The sequence below is a fragment of the Fringilla coelebs genome (assembly GCF_963513975.1).
Source record: "Fringilla coelebs genome assembly, chromosome: 34".
Taxonomy (NCBI): domain Eukaryota; kingdom Metazoa; phylum Chordata; class Aves; order Passeriformes; family Fringillidae; genus Fringilla; species Fringilla coelebs.
The window spans coordinates 541,482-559,820 of NC_140060.1; the positions used below are offsets into that span (position 1 = coordinate 541,482).

Consider the following 18,339-nt stretch of genomic DNA (forward strand, 5'->3'; position numbering starts at 1 on the left):
CCCAACTTTTTGCCCAATTTTTACCCAATTTTCCCCAATTTCTGCCAATTTTTACCCAATTTTCCCCAATTTTTGCCCAATTTTGGCCCAATTTAACCCCAATTTTCCCCCACTTTCCCCCCAATTTCCCCCCAATTTTCCCCCAATTTTCAGCCAATTTAAGCCAATTTTTGCCCAATTTTTTCCCCAATTTTTACCCAATTTTTGCCCAATCTAAGCCAAATTTTCAGCCAATTTTCACCCAATTTTTTCTCATTTTTCCCTCAATTCTTACCAATTTTCCCCCAATTTTTACCCAACTTTTCACCAATTTTTCCCCAATTTTTCCCCAATTTCCCCCCCAATTTTCACCCAATTTCTCTTCAATTTTCCCCCCACTTTCCCCCCCACTTTTCCCCCCACTTTTTCCCCCACTTTCCCCCCACTTCCCCCCCGATTCCTCCCCAAAATCCCCGTTTTTCGCCCAGATCCCACCGTTAGAGCTGCTGGATGCCGCGCCGGTCGTCCTCGGGCAGCTCGAAGGCCTCGGTGTCCATCCATTGGTAGAAGGGCGCCATGATGGCCGACGGGTCGCTGGAATGTTCCAGGCCCAGGGCGTGGCCCAGCTCGTGCACCGCCACCAGGAAAAGGTCGTTACCTGGCGGGAAAGGTCCTGGAAGGTCAGCGGGGGGCGGGGCAAGGGAGAGGGAGGCCAATGGGGAGGCTGCGGGGGGCGGGGAAGGGTGTGGAAGGTCATGGAAGGCCATGGAAAACCATGGAAGGTCAAGCAAGGTCATGGAAGGTCAATGGAGACCCTTCATGGTCATGGAAGGGCATGGAAGGGCATGGAAGGTCGTGGAAGGTCATGGAAACCCATGGAAGGTCATGGAAGGTCATGGAAGGTTGTGGAAAACCATGGAAGGCCATGGAAGGTGATGGAAGGTGATGGAAGGTGATGGAAGGTGATGGAAGGTGATGGAAGGTGATGGAAGGTCATGGAAGGTGATGGAAGGTGATGGAAGGCCATGGAAGGTGATGGAAGGCCATGGAAGGTGATGGAAGGTGATGGAAGGTGATGGAAGGTCATGGAAGGTCATGGAAGGTGATGGAAGGTGATGGAAGGTGATGGAAGGTGATGGAAGGCCATGGAAGGTGATGGAAGGTGATGGAAGGTGATGGAAGGCCATGGAAGGTGATGGAAGGTGATGGAAGGTGATGGAAGGTCATGGAAGGTCGTGGAAGGTGATGGAAGGTGATGGAAGGTGATGGAAGGTGATGGAAGGTGATGGAAGGTGATGGAAGGTCATGGAAGGTCGTGGAAGGTGATGGAAGGTCGTAGAAAACCATGGAAGGTCAATGGAAGGTCATGGAAGGTCATGGAAGGTCGTGGAAAACCATGGAAGGCCATGGAAGGTGATGGAAGGTGATGGAAGGGCGTAGAAGGTGATGGAAGGTGATGGAAGGTCATGGAAGGTGATGGAAGGTCATGGAAGGCCATGGAAGGTCACAGAATCTCCTTTTCTAACCCCAAATCTGCATTTTTAACCCCAAACTTTCGGGGTTTTTTCCTCTCCAGGTGTGCCCAGGTGTGCCCAGGTGCCCCCAGGTGTGCCCAGGTGTGCCCAGGTAACCCCAAAATCTCCATTTTTCACCCAAATTTTGGGTTTTTTCCCCCCAAACTCCCTCCCAGGTGTGCCCAGGTGTGGCCAGGTGACCCCAAAATCCCCATTTTTAACCCAAAAATCCCCATTTTTCACCCAAATTTTGGCTTTTTTTCCCCTCCCAGGTGCCCCCAGGTGTGCCCAGTTGTGCCCAGGTGCCCCCAGGTGTGCCCAGGTAACACAGGTAACCCCAAAATCTCCATTTTTCACCCAAATTTTGGGATTTTTCCCCTCCCAGGTGTGCCCAGGTAACCCCAAAATCCCCATTTTTCACCCAAATTTTGGGATTTTTTCCCCTCCCAGGTGTGCCCAGGTGTGCCCAGGTAACCCCAAAACACCCCAAAATCCCCATTTTTCACCCAAATTTTGGCATTTTCCCCTCCCAGGTGTCCCCAGGTGTGCCCAGGTGTGCCCCACCTGCCTCCAGGTGTGCCCAGGTGTGCCCAGGTAACCCTAAAATCCCCATTTTTCACCCAAATTTTGGGATTTTTCCCCTCCCAGGTGTGCCCCAGGTGTGCCCAGGTGTGCCCAGGTGTGCCCCTCACCGCTCAGGTCGTCCCCGCGGTGCGTCCAGGGCTCCGCCCCGTCGAAGTGGGTGCCCAGGTGTGCCCAGGTGTGCCCAGGTGTGCCGAGGTGACCCCAAAATCCCCATTTTTCACCCAAATTTTGGCATTTTCCCCCCCCAGGTGTGCCCAGGTGCGCCCAGGTGTGCCCAGGTGTGCCCAGGTAACCCCAAAATCCCCATTTCTCACCCAATTTTCACCGGGTTTTTTTCCTCAATCCCTCCCAGGTGCCCCCAGGTGTGCCCAGGTGCCCCCAGGTGTGCCCAGGTGTGCCCAGGTAACACAGGTAACCCCAAAATCCCCATTTTTCACCCAAATTTCACCTTTTTTTTTCTCTTTATCCCTCCCAGGTGTGCCCGGGTGTGCCCAGGTGTGCCCAGGTGACCCCAAAACCCCCCAAAATCCCCATTTTCCACCCAAATTTTGGGATTTTTTCCCTTAAACCCCCTCCCAGGTGTGCCCAGGTGTGCCCAGGTGTCCCCACCTGCCCCCAGGTGTGCCCTCACCGCTCAGGTCGTCCCCGCGGTGCGTCCAGGGCTCCGCCCCGTCGAAGTGGGTGTCCAGGTGTGCCCCCACCTGCCCCCAGGTGCCCCCAGGTGTGCCCAGGTGTGCCCAGGTAACACAGGTAACCCCAAAATTTCCATTTTCCACCCAATTTTCACCGGGTTTTTTCCCTCAATCCCTCCCAGGTGTGCCCAGGTGTGCCCAGGTGCCCCCAGGTGTGCCCCACCTGCCCCCAGGTGTGCCCCTCACCGCTCAGGTCGTCGCCGCGGTGCGTCCAGGGCTCCGCCCTGTCGAAGTGGGTGCCCAGGTGTGCCCAGGTGTGCCCAGGTGTGCCCAGGTGTGCCCAGGTAACCCCAAAATCCCCATTTTCCACCCAATTTTCACCGGGTTTTTTTCCCTCAATCCCTCCCAGGTGTGCCCAGGTGTGCCCAGGTGTGCCCAGGTGCCCCCAGGTGTGCCCAGGTGTGCCCCTCACCGCTCAGGTCGTCCCCGCGGTGCGTCCAGGGCTCCGCCCCGTCGAAGTGGGTGTCGCCCCCGATGTGGGGCCCGGGGAAGTAGGCGTGGGCCAGGAACCCGCCCGGCCCGTCGAAGGGCGTGGCGTCGCCGTGGAAACCCTCGGCGAACATCACCATGATGTCGGCGCCGGGCTCCGCCCCCGCCCGGATCCGCCCGTACGGAACCTCCCGGAAGCGCAGGGCGGGCGCGGCCGACGCCCACACCTGGAAGGCGCGGCGGATGGCGGCCCAGGTGGCGGCCTCGCCCACCTTGGGGGTGTAGTTCTGGATGCTGCGGGGGGAGGGGCACAGGTGTGCTCAGGTGTGCACAGGTAACCCTCAGGTGTGCCCAGGTGTGTCCCAGGTGTGCCCAGATGCCCCCAGGTGTGCACAGGTAACCCTCAGGTGTGCCCAGGTGTGCCCCAGGTGTGCCCAGATGCCCCCAGGTGTGCCCAGGTAACCCCCAGGTAACCCCCAGGTAACCCCCAGGTGTGCCCAGGTGTGCCCAGGTGTGCCCACGCCCACACCTGGAAGGCGCGGCGGATGGCGGCCCAGGTGGCGGCCTCGCCCACCTTGGGGGTGTAGTTCTGGATGCTGCGGGGGGCACAGGTGTGCTCAGGTGTGCACAGGTGACCCCCAGGTAACCCCCAGAGAACCCCAGGTGTGCCCAGGTAACCCCCAGGTAACCCCCAGGTGTGCCCAGGTAACCCTCAGGTGTGCCCAGGTGTGCCCCAGGTGTGCCCAGATGCCCCCAGGTGTGCCCAGGTAACCCCCAGGTAACCCCCAGGTAACCCCCAGGTGTGCCCAGGTAACCCTAGGTGTGCCCAGGTAACCCCCAGGTAACCCCCAGGTAACCCCCAGGTGTGCCCAGGTGTGCCCAGGTGTGCCCACGCCCACACCTGGAAGGCGCGGCGGATGGCGGCCCAGGTGGCGGCCTCGCCCACCTTGGGGGTGTAGTTCTGGATGCTGCGGGGGGCACAGGTGTGCTCAGGTGTGCACAGGTGACCCCCAGGTAACCCCCAGAGAACCCCAGGTGTGCCCAGGTAACCCCCAGGTAACCCCCAGGTGTGCCCAGGTAACCCTCAGGTGTGCCCAGGTGTGCCCCAGGTGTGCCCAGATGCCCCCAGGTGTGCCCAGGTAACCCCCAGGTAACCCCCAGGTAACCCCCAGGTGTGCCCAGGTAACCCTAGGTGTGCCCAGGTAACCCCCAGGTATTCCTTGGGTAACCCCAGGTGTGCCCAGGTGTGCCCAGGTGTGCCCAGGTAACCCCCAGGTGTGCCCCAGGTGTGCCCCAGATAACCCCAGGTGTGCCCAGGTGCCCCCAGGTGTGCCCAGGTAACCTCCAGGTGTGCCCAGATGTGCCCAGGTGTATCTCAGGTGTATCTCAGGTGTGCCCAGGTGTGCCCAGGTGTGTCCCAGGTGTGCCCAGGTGTGCCCACGCCCACACCTGGAAGGCGCGGTGGATGGCGGCCCAGGTGGCGGCCTCGCCCACCTTGGGGGTGTAGTTCTGGATGCTGCGGGGGGAGGGGCACAGGTGTGCTCAGGTGTGCACAGGTAACCCTCAGGTGTGCCCAGGTGTGCCCAGATGCCCCCAGGTGTGCACAGGTAACCCTCAGGTGTGCCCAGGTGTGCCCCAGGTGTGCCCAGATGCCCCCAGGTGTGCACAGGTAACCCTCAGGTGTGCCCAGGTGTGCCCCAGGTGTGCCCAGATGCCCCCAGGTGTGCCCAGGTAACCCCCAGGTAACCCCCAGGTAACCCCCAGGTGTGCCCAGATGCCCCCAGGTGTGCCCAGGTAACCCCCAGGTAACCCCCAGGTAACCCCCAGGTGTGCCCAGGTGTGCCCAGGTGTGCCCACGCCCACACCTGGAAGGCGCGGCGGATGGCGGCCCAGGTGGCGGCCTCGCCCACCTTGGGGGTGTAGTTCTGGATGCTGCGGGGGGCACAGGTGTGCTCAGGTGTGCACAGGTGACCCCCAGGTAACCCCCAGAGAACCCCAGGTGTGCCCAGGTAACCCCCAGGTAACCCCCAGGTGTGCCCAGGTAACCCTCAGGTGTGCCCAGGTGTGCCCCAGGTGTGCCCAGTTGCCCCCAGGTGTGCCCAGGTAACCCCCAGGTAACCCCCAGGTGCCCCCAGGTGTGTCCCAGATGTGCCCAGGTGTGTCCCAGGTGTGCCCAGGTAACCCCCAGGTATTCCTTAGGTAACCCCAGGTGTGCCCAGGTGTGCCCAGGTGTGCCCAGGTAACCCCCAGGTGTGCCCCAGGTGTGCCCCAGATAACCCCAGGTGTGCCCAGGTGCCCCCAGGTGTGCCCAGGTAACCTCCAGGTGTGCCCAGATGTGCCCAGGTGTATCTCAGGTGTATCTCAGGTGCCCCCAGGTGTGCCCAGGTGTGCCCCAGGTGTGCCCCAGGTGTGCCCAGGTGTGTCCAGGTGTGCCCAGGTGCCCCCAGGTGTGCCCCAGGTGTGCCCAGGTGTGTCCAGGTGTGCCCAGGTGCCCCCAGGTGTGCCCAGGTGCCCCCAGGTGTGCCCAGGTGTGCCCAGGTGTATCTCAGGTGCCCCCAGGTGTGCCCAGGTGTATCTCAGGTGTATCTCAGCTGTGCCCCCAGGTGTGCCCAGGTGCCCCCAGGTGTGCCCAGGTGTATCTCAGGTGCCCCCAGGTGTGCCCAGGTGCGCCCAGGTGTGCCCAGGTGTGCCCAGGTAACCCCCAGGTGTGCCCAGGTGTGCCCAGGTGTGCCCAGTTAACCCCCAGGTGCCCCCAGGTGTGCCCAGGTGTATCTCAGGTGTATCTCAGCTGTGCCCAGGTGTGCCCAGGTGTGCCCAGGTGTGCCCAGGTAACCCCCAGGTGTGCCCAGGTGTGCCCAGGTAACCCCCAGGTGTGCCCAGGTGTGCCCAGGTAACCCCCAGGTGTGCCCAGGTGTGCCCAGGTGTGCCCAGTTAACCCCCAGGTGCCCCCAGGTGTGCCCAGGTGTGCCCAGGTGTGCCCCATTACCTGTAGGTGATCTCGGGCTGCTCCCAGCGCAGCCCCTGCAGGGCGAAGCGGCGCCGCCGCACCTGAGCCTTCACCTGAGCGCCGAACCTGTCCGGGACCCCGCAGCGGGGGCGGAGCATGGCCCTGCACCAGTACGGACCAGTATGAACCAGTAAGGACCGGTACGGACCAGTACGGACCAGTATAAACCAGTATGGACCAGTATGGACTGGTACGGACCGGTACTGACCAGTATGGACCGGTATGGACCAGTATGGACCAGTACGGACCAGTATGGACCAGTACGGACCAGTATGGACCGGTACGGACCGGTACTGACCAGTATGGACCAGTATGGACCGGTACGGACCAGTACGGACCAGTACTGACCAGTATGGACCAGTATGGACTGGTATGGACCGGTAAGGACCGATATGGACCAGTATGGACCAGTATAAACCAGTATGGACCGGTATGGACCGGTATGGACCAGTATGGACCAGTATGGACCAGTATGGACCAGTATGGACCAGTACGGACCAGTATAAACCAGTATGGACCGGTATGGACCAGTATGGACCAGTATGGACCCAAAACTGGACATTTCTGGATCCCAATGACCCAAAATCGCCGTTTTTCGCCCCAAATCCAACAATGACCCAAGAACTGGATCCCCTTGACCCAAAATCGCTGTTTTTGAACCCAAACCCAACCCCAATGACCCCAAACCCGACCCCAATGACCCAAATCTGGACATTTCTGGATCCCAATGACCAAAAATCGCCGTTTTTGGCCTCAAAACCCAATGATGACCCCAAACCCGACCCCATTGACCCAAAATTGCTGTTTTTGACACCAAACCCCAACGATGCCCCAAAACTGGACATTTCTGGATCCCAATGACCCAAAATCGCCGTTTTTGACCCCAAAACCCAACAATAACCCAAGAACTGGATCCCCTTGACCCAAAATCGCCGTTTTTGACCCAAAACCCAACAATGACCCAAGAACTGGATCCCCTTGACCCAAAATCGCCGTTTTTGACCCCAAACCCAACAATGACCCCAAACCCAACCCCAATGACCCAAAACTGGACATTTCTGGATCCCAATGACCCAAAATCGCCGTTTTTGACCCCAAACCCCAACAATGACCCCAAACCCGCCCCCCATGACCTAAAACTGGACATTTCTGGATCCCAATGACCCAAAATCGCCGTTTTTGAACCCAAAACCCAACAATGACCCCAAACCCAAACCCAACGACCCTAAATCGCCGTTTTTCGCCCCAAAACCCAACAATGACCCCAAACCCAACCCCAATGACCCAAAATCGCCGTTTTTGACACCAAACCCAACCCCAATGACCCAAAACTGGACATTTTTGGATCCCAATGCCCCAAAATCGCCGTTTTTGGCCTCAAAACCCAACGATGACCCCAAACCCAACCCCATTGACCCAAAATCGCCGTTTTTCGCCCCAAACTCCAACGATGACCCCAAACCCGACCCCAATGACCCAAAATCGCCGTTTTTCACCCCAAAACCCAACAATGACCCCAACCCAAATCCCATTGACCGAAGAATTGACATTTCTGGATCCCAATGACCCAAAATCACCGTTTTTGACCCCAAACCCCAACAATGACCCCAAACCCAACCCCATTGACCCAAAATCGCCGTTTTTGACCCCAAACCCAACCCCATTGACCCAAAACTGGACATTTCTGGATCCTAATGACCCAAAATCGCCGTTTTTGACCTCAAACCCCAACGATGACCCCAAACCCAATCCCAATGCCCCAAAATCGCCGTTTTTCACCCCAAACCCGACCCCAAAGACCCAAAATCGCTGTTTTTGGCCCCAAAACCCAACGATGACCCAAGAAATGGATCCCCAAAGCCCCGAAATCGCTGTTTTTGTCCCCGGGACGCACCGGACGGTCTCGGCGTCGGCGGTGCCGGTGACGGGGATGCCGTAGAACCTCTGCATGGCCGCCAGCGCCGCCGACAGCGAGGCCGGGGCGGCGCGGGGCCGCGCCCGCAGGTCGCCGGGAGGGAGGTACCCGTACTGCTGCAGCCAGGCCTGAGGGGGGAACAAAGGGGATTTGGGGAGAATTCCCGGAGATTTGGGAAAATTTGGGGCATTTGGGGAAATTTGGGGCCGTTTGGGGATTTTTCGTGATTTTTTGTGATTTTTTTGGGGAATTTTTTCTGATTTTTTTGGAATTTTTGGTGATTTTTTGGTGATTTTTTGGGGATTTTTGGGGGGAATTTTTTCTGGTTTTTTTGGAATTTTTGGTGATTTTTTGGTGATTTTTTGGTGATTTTTTGGAATTTTTCCTGATTTTTTTGGGATTTTTTTCTGATTTTTGGGGGATTTTTTTGGGATTTTTTGGAAATTTTTCCTGATTTTTTTGGGATTTTTTTCTGATTTTTGGGGGATTTTTTGTGATTTTTGGGGGAGATTTTTCCTGATTTTGGGGGAATTTTTCCTGATTTTTTTTTGAAAATTTTCCTGATTTTTTGTGATTTTTTTTTAATTTTTCCTGATTTTTTGTGATTTTTTGGGGATTTTTCCTAATTTTTTGGGGATTTTTTTTTTTTTTTTTTTGGAATTTTTCCTGATTTTTTGGGATTTTTTTCCTGATTTTTTGAGGAATTTTTCCTGATTTTTGGGGAATTTTCTGTGATTTTTTTTGGGGAGTCTTTCGTGATTTTCTGGGGAATTTTTCCTGATTTTTCGAGGAATTTTTTGTGATTTATTGTGGATTTTTGGGGAATTTTCACGCTATTTTTTGATTTTTCCCCGTACTGCTGCAGCCAGGCCTGAGGGGGAACAAAGGGGATTTGGGGGGAATTCCGGGAGGTTTGGGAAAATTTAGAAATTTAGGGAATTTGGGGATTTTTTGGGATTTTTTGGGATTTTTTGGGGGAATTTTTTTGGAATTTTTTGTGATTTTTTGGGGAATTTTTCCTGATTTTTTGGTGATTTTTACATGATTTTTTTGGAAATTTTTTTGTCTTTTTTTGGGAATTTTTCCCTGATTTTTTGAGGAATTTTTCCTGATGTTTTGGGGATTTTTTCCTGAATTTGGGGGAATTTTTCCTGATTTTTAGGGAATTTTTTGTGATTTTTTTGGAATTTTTTGGGATTTTTTTGGAATTTTTTTGGATTTTTTGGGGGGAATTTTTCCTGATTTTTTGGGAACATTTCCAGATTTTTGAGAAAATTTTTGTGATTTTGGGGGGGAATTTTTCCTGATTTTTGAGGGAATTTTTCCTCATTTTTGAGGGAATTTTTTGTGATTTTTTTTGGAATTTTTTGTGACTTTTTTTGGCACTTTTCCTGATTTTTTTTGAATTTTTCCTGATTTTTTTTGGAGGATTTTTTTGTGATTTATTGTGGATTTTTGGGGAATTTTCCACAATTTTTTGATTTTTCCCCGTACTGCTGCAGCCAGGCCTGAGGGGGGAAAAAGGGGATTTGGGGAGAATTCCGGGAGATTTGGGGAGAATTCCGGGAGATTTGGGGAGAATTCCGGGAGATTTGGGGATTTTTAGTGATTTTTTGGGAATTTTTTTGGGAATTTTTTCAGATTTTTTTGGATTTTTGGGGGGATTTTTTGTTATTTTTGGGGATTTTTTCCTGATTTTTGGGGGGGATTTTTTGGGGATTTTTTCGGAATTTTTCCTGATTTTTTTGGGATTTTTTTCTGATTTTTGGGGGATTTTTTGTGATTTTTTTTGGGAATTTTTTGTGATGTTTTGGGGGTTTTGTCCTGATTTTGGGGAACTTTTTCCCGGTTTTTTTTTTTTCTTGAAAATTTTCCTGATTTTTTGTGATTTTTTTTTGGAAATTTTTCCTGATTTTTTGTGATTTTTTTTTTATTTTTTCCTGATTTTTTGGGAATTTTCCCTGATTTTTTGATGAATTTTTCCTGATTTTTTGGGGGATTTTTTTTTTGATTTTTGTGGAATTTTTTGTAATTTTTGGGGGAATTTTTGTGATTTTTTTTTTTAATTTTTCCTGATTTTTTTGGGGAATTTTTCCTGATTTTTTGGGGGGAATTTTTGTGATTTTTTGGGGAATTTTTCCTGATTTTTTTTTATTTTTTCCTGATTTTTTGAGGAATTTTTCCTGATTTTGGGGGAATTTTTCCTGATTTTTTTTTTGGAAATTTTTCCTGATTTTTTGAGGAATTTTTCCTGATTTTTTGGGGATTTTTTCCTGAATTTGGGGGAATTTTTCCTGATTTTTCGGGAATTTTTTGTGATTTTTTGGGGAATTTTTTGGGATTTTTTGGGGGGAATTTTTCCTGATTTTTTGGGAACATTTCCAGATTTTTGAGAAAATTTTTGTGATTTTGGGGGGGAATTTTTCCTGATTTTTGAGGGAATTTTTTGTGATTTTTTTTGGAATTTTTTGTGACTTTTTTTGGCACTTTTCCTGATTTTTTTTGAATTTTTCCTGATTTTTTTTGGAGGAATTTTTTGTGATTTATTGTGCATTTTTGGGGAATTTTCCCGCTATTTTTTGATTTTTCCCCGTACTGCTGCAGCCAGGCCTGAGGGGGGAACAAGGGGATTTGGGGAAAAATCCGGGAGATTTGGGAAAATTCGGGGAATTTGGGGAAATTTGGGGCATTTGGGGATTTTTCGTGATTTTTTGGGAATTTTTGGGGGAATTTTTTCTGATTTTTTTTGAATTTTTTTGGATTTTTGGGGGGATTTTTTGTTATTTTTCGGGATTTTTTCCTGATTTTTTTGGGATTTTTCCTGATTTTTTGGGGGGATTTTTTGGGGATTTTTTCGGAATTTTTCCTGATTTTTTTGGGATTTTTTTCTGATTTTTGGGGGATTTTTTGTGATTTTTTGGGGAATTTTTTGTGATGTTTTGGGGGTTTTGTCCTGATTTTGGGGGACTTTTTCCTGGTTTTTTTTTTTTTTTTTTTGGAAAATTTTCCTGATTTTTTGTGATTTTTTTTTGGAAATTTTTCCTGATTTTTTGTGATTTTTTTTTTATTTTTTCCTGATTTTTTGGGGGATTTTTTTGGGGGATTTTTCCTGATTTTTTGGAATTTTTGGGGGGATTTTTTTGGGGAATTTTTCCGGATTTTTGGAGGATTTTTTGTGATTTTTTGGGGAATTTTTCCTGATTTTTTGAGGAATTTTTCCTCATTTTTGAGGGAATTTTTCCTGATTTTTTTTGATTTTTCCTGATTTTTTTTTTTAATTTTTCCTGATTTATTTTCAATTTTTCCTGATTTTTTTGAGGAATTTTTTGTGATTTTAGGGGGGATTTTTTTGGAATTTTTGGTGATTTTTTTTGGAATTTTTCCTGATTTTTTGGAGGATTTTTTTGTGATTTATTGTGGATTTTTGGGGAATTTTCCCCAATTTTTTGATTTTTCCCCGTACTGCTGCAGCCAGGCCTGAGGGGAACAAAGGGGATTTGGGGAGAATTCCGGGAGGTTTGGGAAAATTCAGGGAATTTGGAAAAATTTGGGGCCGTTTGGGGATTTTTCGTGATTTTTTGGGGAATTTTTTGGGAATTTTTTGTGATTTTTTGGGGAATTTTTTGTGATTTTTTTGGGAATTTTTTGTGATTTTTTTTTGGCACTTTTCCTGAATTTTTTTTTTAATTTTTCCTGATTTTTTTTTGGGAATTTTTTGGGGATTTTTTTTTTTGAATTTTTTGTGATTTTTGGGGAAATTTTTGTGATGTTTTGGGGAATTTTTTGTGGTTTTTTGTGGAATTTTTTGTGATGTTTTGGGGGATTTTTCCTGATTTAAAAAAAAAAATTCCTGATTTTTTGTGATTTTTTTTGGAAATTTTTCCTGATTTTTTTTTTATTTTTTTCCTGATTTTTTGGGGAATTTTTCCTGATTTTTGGGAAATTTTCTGTGATTTTTTTGGAATTTTTCCTCATTTTTGAGGGAATTTTTCCTGATTTTTTTTGGGAATTTTTCCTGATTTCTTTGGAATTTTTCCTGGAGGATTTTTTTCTGATTTATTGTGGATTTTTGGGGAATTTTCCCCAATTTTTCCATTTTTCCCCGTACTGCTGCAGCCAGGCCTGAGGGGAACAAAGGGGATTTGGGGAGAATTCCGGGAAATTTGGGGAAATTTGGGGATTTTTTTGGATTTTTTGGGAATTTTTTGGGAATTTTTTATGATGTTTTTGGATTTTTTTTGGATTTTTGGGGGGATTTTTTGTTATTTTTTTTGGATTTTTCCTGATTTTGGGGGGGAATTTTTTGGAGATTTTTTGGGAATTTTTCCTGAATTTTTTGGGATTTTTTTCTGATTTTTGGGGGACTTTTTCCTGGGGTTTTTTTTTTTTTTTTTGGAAATTTTTCCTGATTTTTTTGTGATTTTTTTTTTTTATTTTTTCCTGATTTTTTTGGGGATTTTTTTTGGAATTTTTCCTGATTTTTTGGGATTTTTTCCTGATTTTTGTGGAATTTTTTGTGATTTTTTGGGGAATTTTTGTGATTTTTTTTTTTCATTTTTCCTGATTTTTTTGGGAATTTTTCCTGATTTTTTGGGGGGAATTTTTGTGATTTTTTTTGGGAATTTTTCCTGATTTCTTTTGAATTTTTCCTGATTTTTTGGAGGATGTTTTTGTGATTTTTTTTTTTGAATTTTTCCTGATTTTTTTTTATTTTTTCCTGATTTTTTGAGGAATTTTTCCTGAATTTTTTTTGGAATTTTTCCTGATTTTTGGGGGAATTTTTCCTGATTTTTTTTTTTTTTGAAATTTTTTCCTGATTTTTTTTAGGAATTTTTCCTGATTTTTGTTTTATTTTTTCCTGATTTTTGGGGATTTTTTTGTGATTTTTTTGAGGAATTTTTCTTGATTTTTCAAAATTTTTCCTGAGTTTTTTTTAGGAATTTTTTGTGATTTTTTTCTTGAATTTTTCCTGATTTTTGGGGAATTTTTCCTGATTTTTTTTTTAATTTATTCCAATTTGGGGGCCATTTTTTGAGCCTTTTTTGTGGTTTTCTTTCCGCAATTTTTGGCCAATTTTTGGCGGTTTTTTGATGATTTTTTTACAATTTTGCAAATTTTTGGTGGGGATTCCTCTGAACTTTTAGAATTTGATGAAATTTTGGGGTTTTTTCCCCATTTTTTTTCCTTTACTTCAATTTTTTCTTCCATTTTGGGCCTTTTTGCCCCAATTTTAGCAGAATTCCATTTCAGATTTTCGCACAGGAGGGACCCAAACTCGGCAGATTTGGGGTGAAAAACCCAAATTTGGGGAATTTTGGGGGGGATTTAAAATTTTCCCCAACTTTCCCCTGATTTTTTCTCATTCTTTTGGCATTTTTTAATTTTTTGGGCTTTTTTTTACCATTTCCTGATTTTTTCAGGATCTTTTGGGGGTAATTTTGGGCATTTTTGGGGCGGATTTTGCCTTTTTTCCTCAGTTTTGGGGAATTTTGGGGGGTCCTGGGGGATTTTGGGGCCCTTTTGGGGCGATTTTGGGGTTTCTGGATCCAATTTTGGGGATCCTGGGTGAATTTTGGGCCTTTTTGGGGTAATTTTGGGGCTTTTTGATCAAATTTGGGGCTCCCAGGTGGAATTTTTGGGGTCCTGGGTGAATTTTGGGCCATTTTGGGGCTTTTAGACCAAATTTTGGGGGGTCCCAGGTGAATTTTGGGGGTCCCAAGGGGATTTTTGGGTGAATTTGAGGCAATTTTGGGGCTCCCAAATCAAATTTTGGGGATTCTGGGTGGAATTTTGGGGATCCTTGGTGAATTTTGGGCCATTTTGGGTCATTTTGGGGCAATTTTGGGGCTTTTTGCTCCAAATTTGGGGCTCCCAGGGTGAATTTTTGGGGTCCTGGGTGAATTTTGGGTCCTTTTGGGGCTTTTAGACCAAATTTTGGGGGGTTCTGGGTCAATTTTGGGGGTCCCAAGGGGATTTTTGGGTGAATTTGAGGCAATTTTGGGGCTCCAAAATCAAATTTTGGGGATTCTGGGTGGAATTTTTGAGGTCCTGGGTGAATTTTGGGTCCTTTTGGGGCAATTTTGGGGTTTCTGGATCCAATTTTGGGGATCCTGGGTGGATTTTCGGCCCTTTTGGGGCAATTTTGGGGCTTTTTGCTCCAAATTTGGGGCTCCCAGGTGGAATTTGGGGGGTCCTGGGTGAATTTTGGGGGTCCCAGATGAATTTTGGGGATCCCAGATGAATTTTGGGGGTCCCAAGGGGATTTTTGGGTGAATTTGGGGCAATTTTGGGGCTTTTTGATCAAATTTTGGGGCTCCCAGGTGGAATTTTGTGGGTCCTGGGTGAATTTTGGACCATTTTGGGGCAATTTTGGGGTTTCTGGATCCAATTTTGGGGATCCTGGGTGGATTTTGGGCCCTTTTGGGGCCATTTTGGGGCTCCCAAATCAAATTTTGGGGCTCCCAGGTGAATTTTTGGGGTCCTGGGTGAATTTTGGGGCTTTTTGGGGCAATTTTTGGGATTCTGGATCCAATTTTGGGGATCCTGGTTGGATTTTGGGTCATTTTGGGGCAATTTTGGGGTTCTTGGGTGAATTTTGGGGTTCCCAAGGGGATTTTTGGGTGAATTTGAGGCAATTTTGGGGCTCCCAAATCAAATTTTGGGGATTCTGGGTGAATTTTGGGCCATTTTGGGGCAATTTTGGGGTTTCTGTATCCAATTTTGGGGATCCTGGGTGGATTTTGGGCCCTTTTGGGGCAATTTTGGGGCTTTTTGCTCCAAATTTGGGTCTCCCAGGTGAATTTTTGGGGTCCTGGGTGAATTTTGGGTCCTTTTGGGGCGATTTTGGGGTTTCTGGATCCAATTTTGGGGATCCTGGGTGAATTTTGGGCAATTTTGGGGCAATTTTGGGGGTTCTGGATCCAATTTTGGGGATCCTGGGTGGATTTTGGGCCCACTGGGGCAATTTGGGGCAATTTTGGGGCAATTTTGGGGCTTTTTACTCCAAATTTGGGGCTCCCAGGTGGAATTTTTGGGGTCCTGGGTGGATTTTGGGTCATTTTGGGGCAATTTTGGGGTTCCCGACTCCAATTTGGGGATCCCGCCCCTCCCCCCTCTCCTCATTTTTGGTTTTTTTTTGGGGCATTTTTGGGTTTTTTTCCCGCCTTTTTTTTTTTTGGGGGAAATTTGGGCGTGGCCGCCCCGCCCCCCTCCCTTCCCTCCCTTTCCGATTTTTTTTTTATTTTTTGGGGTGGAAATTTGGGGGAAAATTCGGAATTTTTCACTTCGAGGAGGGGGTGGGGGAGGGGAAGCAGCGGCCACGTCTCTCCCCTCCCCCACCCCCGCGCCAGATTTGGGTTTTTTGATTTTTTTTTGGGGAGAAAAATGCGGAAAAAGCGGAACTTTCGGCGCCATCCCAAAAAAAAAGAAGAAAAAAACCCAAAACCCGGGAAAAAAGCGGAAAAAAGCGGAAAAAAAAAAAAAAAGGGTGGGGGAGGGGCGAGAGGGAGACGTGGCGGGGGAGGGGGGGAGGGGAGGGGACGGGAATTTGGGGATTCCGACCCGAAATTTGGGGATTTTGACCCAAAATTTGGGGATTTAAATCCGAATTTTTGGGTTATTTACCCGAATTTTGGGGTTATTTACCCGAATTTTGGGGATTCTAATCCGAATTTTGGGGGTTCCGCTCCAAAATTTGGGGATTTTCACCCGAATTTTGGGGCTTTTACCCGAATTTTGGGGCTTTCGACCCAAAATTTGAGGGTTCCGCTCCAAAATTTGGGAATTTCGACCCAAAATTTGGGGGTTCAGCTCCAAAATTTGGGGTTTTTTACCCGAATTTTGGGGATTTTCACCCGAGTTTTGGGGTTTTTTACCCGAATTTTGGGGGTTCCGGCTCGAAATTTGAGGGCTTTGCTCCGAAATTTGGGGATTTCGACCCAAAATTTGGGGGTTCCGCTCCAAAATTTGGGGATTTTCGCCCGAATTTTGGGGATTTTAATCCGAATTTTGGGGTTTTTACCCGAATTTTGGGGATTTCGACCCAAAATTTGGGGGTCCCGAGCCGAAATTTGGGGAGGTTCGTGATGAAATTTGGAGATTTTACCCCAAAATTTGGGGGTCCTGCTTCAATTTTTGGGGATCCTGGCCCGAATTTGAGGGTTCTGCTCCAAAATTTGGGGATTTTAACCCAAAATTTCGGGGTCCTGGATGGAAATTTGGGGATTTCAACCCAAAATTTGAGGATTTTGACCAAAAATTCGGGGATTTCAACCCAAAATTTCGGGGTCCCGAGCCGAAATTTGGGGGTTCAGCTCCAAAATTTGAGGATTTGAACCCAAAATTTGAGGATTTGAACCCAAAATTTGGGGGTCCAGGTCTCAAATTTGGGGGTTTTGGACGGAAATTGGAGGATTTGAACCAAAATTTGCGGATTTGAACCCAAAATTTGGGGGGGTCCCGAGCCGAAATTTGGAGTTTCGAACCCAAAGCTGCCGGAAAAAGCCAAATTTTGGGGTGAAACCGCCGGGTTTTGGGGTTTTTGGGGTAAAAATCCCAAATTTTGGGGTAAAAATCCCAAATTTTGGGATTTTTTAGGTCCAAATCGCCGGATTTTGGGGTTTTTTTGGGTTAAAACCGCCGGATTTTGGGGTTTTTTGGGGTCAAAATTGACGAATTTTGGGGTTTTTTTGGTTAAAATTGACGAATTTTGGGGTTTTTTTGGGTTAAAAGCGCCGGATTTTGGTTTTTTGGGGGAAACTTGCCAGATTTGGAGTTTTTAAAGGGTTAAACCCAGCGGAATTTGGGGTTAATCCACCGGATTTTGGGATTTTTGGGATTAACCCGCCGGATTTTGGGTTTTTTTGGGGGTGAAACCGCCGGATTTGGGGGTTTTTTTTGGGTTAAAATTGACAAATTTTGGGGTTTTTTAGGGTAAAAATTCCGGATTTTAGGGCAAACCAGGCGGATATGGGAGCTCAGGGGTGAAACCGCCGAATTTTGGGGTAAAACCGCCGAATTTTGGGGTAAAACCGCCGGATTTTGGGGTAAAACCGCCGGATTTTGATCTTTTTTTGGGGTAAAACCGCCGCATTTGGGGATTTTTGGAGCCAAACCCGCCGAATTTCCGTTGTTTTTTAGGTTAAAACCTCCGGATTTTGGGTTTTTTGGGGTTTTTTGGGGATGTGGATTTTTGGGGGGGGGTCCCGGGGGTCTCACCTCGGGCGAGAAGCGGGGCTGGGGGGCGGCGGGGGGGGGCAGGACCCCCCAAAAAATCAGGAGCCCCAGGAGCATCTCCGGGAGCGGCGCCGCGTTTGGGGAGGGGGAGGGGGGGGAAATCCCAAAAAAAAAAAACCGGGAATGGGGGAGGGGCTTGAGGGGAGGCGGGGGGAGGGGCTTGGGGGTGGGGGAGGGGAAAAAACCCCGAAAATTTTGGGGTTTTTTGGGGTTTTTTGGGGTTTTTTATTAAGGGGGGGGTCTCGGTTTAGCGCCCCCTGGCGGGCGGGAGGATCAAAGGGGCGCCCCCAAAATTTGGGGGTTTAAAACAAAAATAAAAAAGGGGGGGGGAGGGGTTTGAGGGGGTGGGGGGAGGGGCAGGATGTGGTCAGCCCCTCCCCCCACTCCCCCTCCCGGTCAGGTGACTCGGCGGACCCCCGCGGTGACGTCATCACTGTGAGGGGGGGGTGCGATTATAGGGGGGGGGTCCCGGGTGGAATTTCGGGGAATTTTGGGGGTCTCGGGCAGATTTTGGGTGGAATTTTTGGGAATTTTGGGGCGTTGGGGATCCCGGGTGAATTTTTTGGGAATTTTTGGAGGGGGGTCCCGGCAGAATTTTGGGATTTGTTTTGGGGCGCAGGAGATTTTTCGGATCCCCGGGAAAAGAATCTTGGGGGCCCCTCCCGGAGTTATTTTGGAGTTCGTTTGTGCCGCTAATTACAAGCTGGGGGCGTGGCCACGCTAATTAATCCCAGAAATGGGCGTGGCTTAGCGGCGCCCGTTATTTTTTAAGGCGGCGTTGCCCTTTTAAGAAGCCGTTGCTCTTTTAAGAAGCCGTTGCTCTTTTAAGAAGCCGTTGCTCTTTTAAGAAGCCGTTGCTCTTTTAAGAAGCCGTTGCTCTTTTAAGAAGCCGTTGCCCTTTTAAGAAGCCGTTGCTCTTTTAAGAAGCCGTTGCCCCTTTAAGAAACCGTTGCCCTTTTAAGAAACCGTTGCCCCTTTAAGAAG

General features: G+C 48.4%; 1 protein-coding gene across 1 annotated transcript in view; it reads right to left on the reverse strand.

Moving 5' to 3' along the window:
* The window catches only part of LOC311164660 (matrix metalloproteinase-14-like), a 31,432-nt gene extending 14,007 nt beyond the window's left edge, over positions 1–17,425 (reverse strand). Inside the window, exons 1-5 of the mRNA XM_084224191.1 lie at positions 17,338–17,425; positions 8,101–8,249; positions 6,186–6,308; positions 3,183–3,493; positions 494–637 (exon numbers count right to left, since the gene is read on the reverse strand). Of these exons, the coding sequence (XP_084080317.1) occupies positions 494–637; positions 3,183–3,493; positions 6,186–6,308; positions 8,101–8,249; positions 17,338–17,412 (802 nt within the window). The 5' untranslated portion in view covers positions 17,413–17,425. The remainder of the gene's footprint in view (positions 1–493; positions 638–3,182; positions 3,494–6,185; positions 6,309–8,100; positions 8,250–17,337) is intronic.
* Between the last annotated feature and the right edge of the window lie 914 nt (positions 17,426–18,339).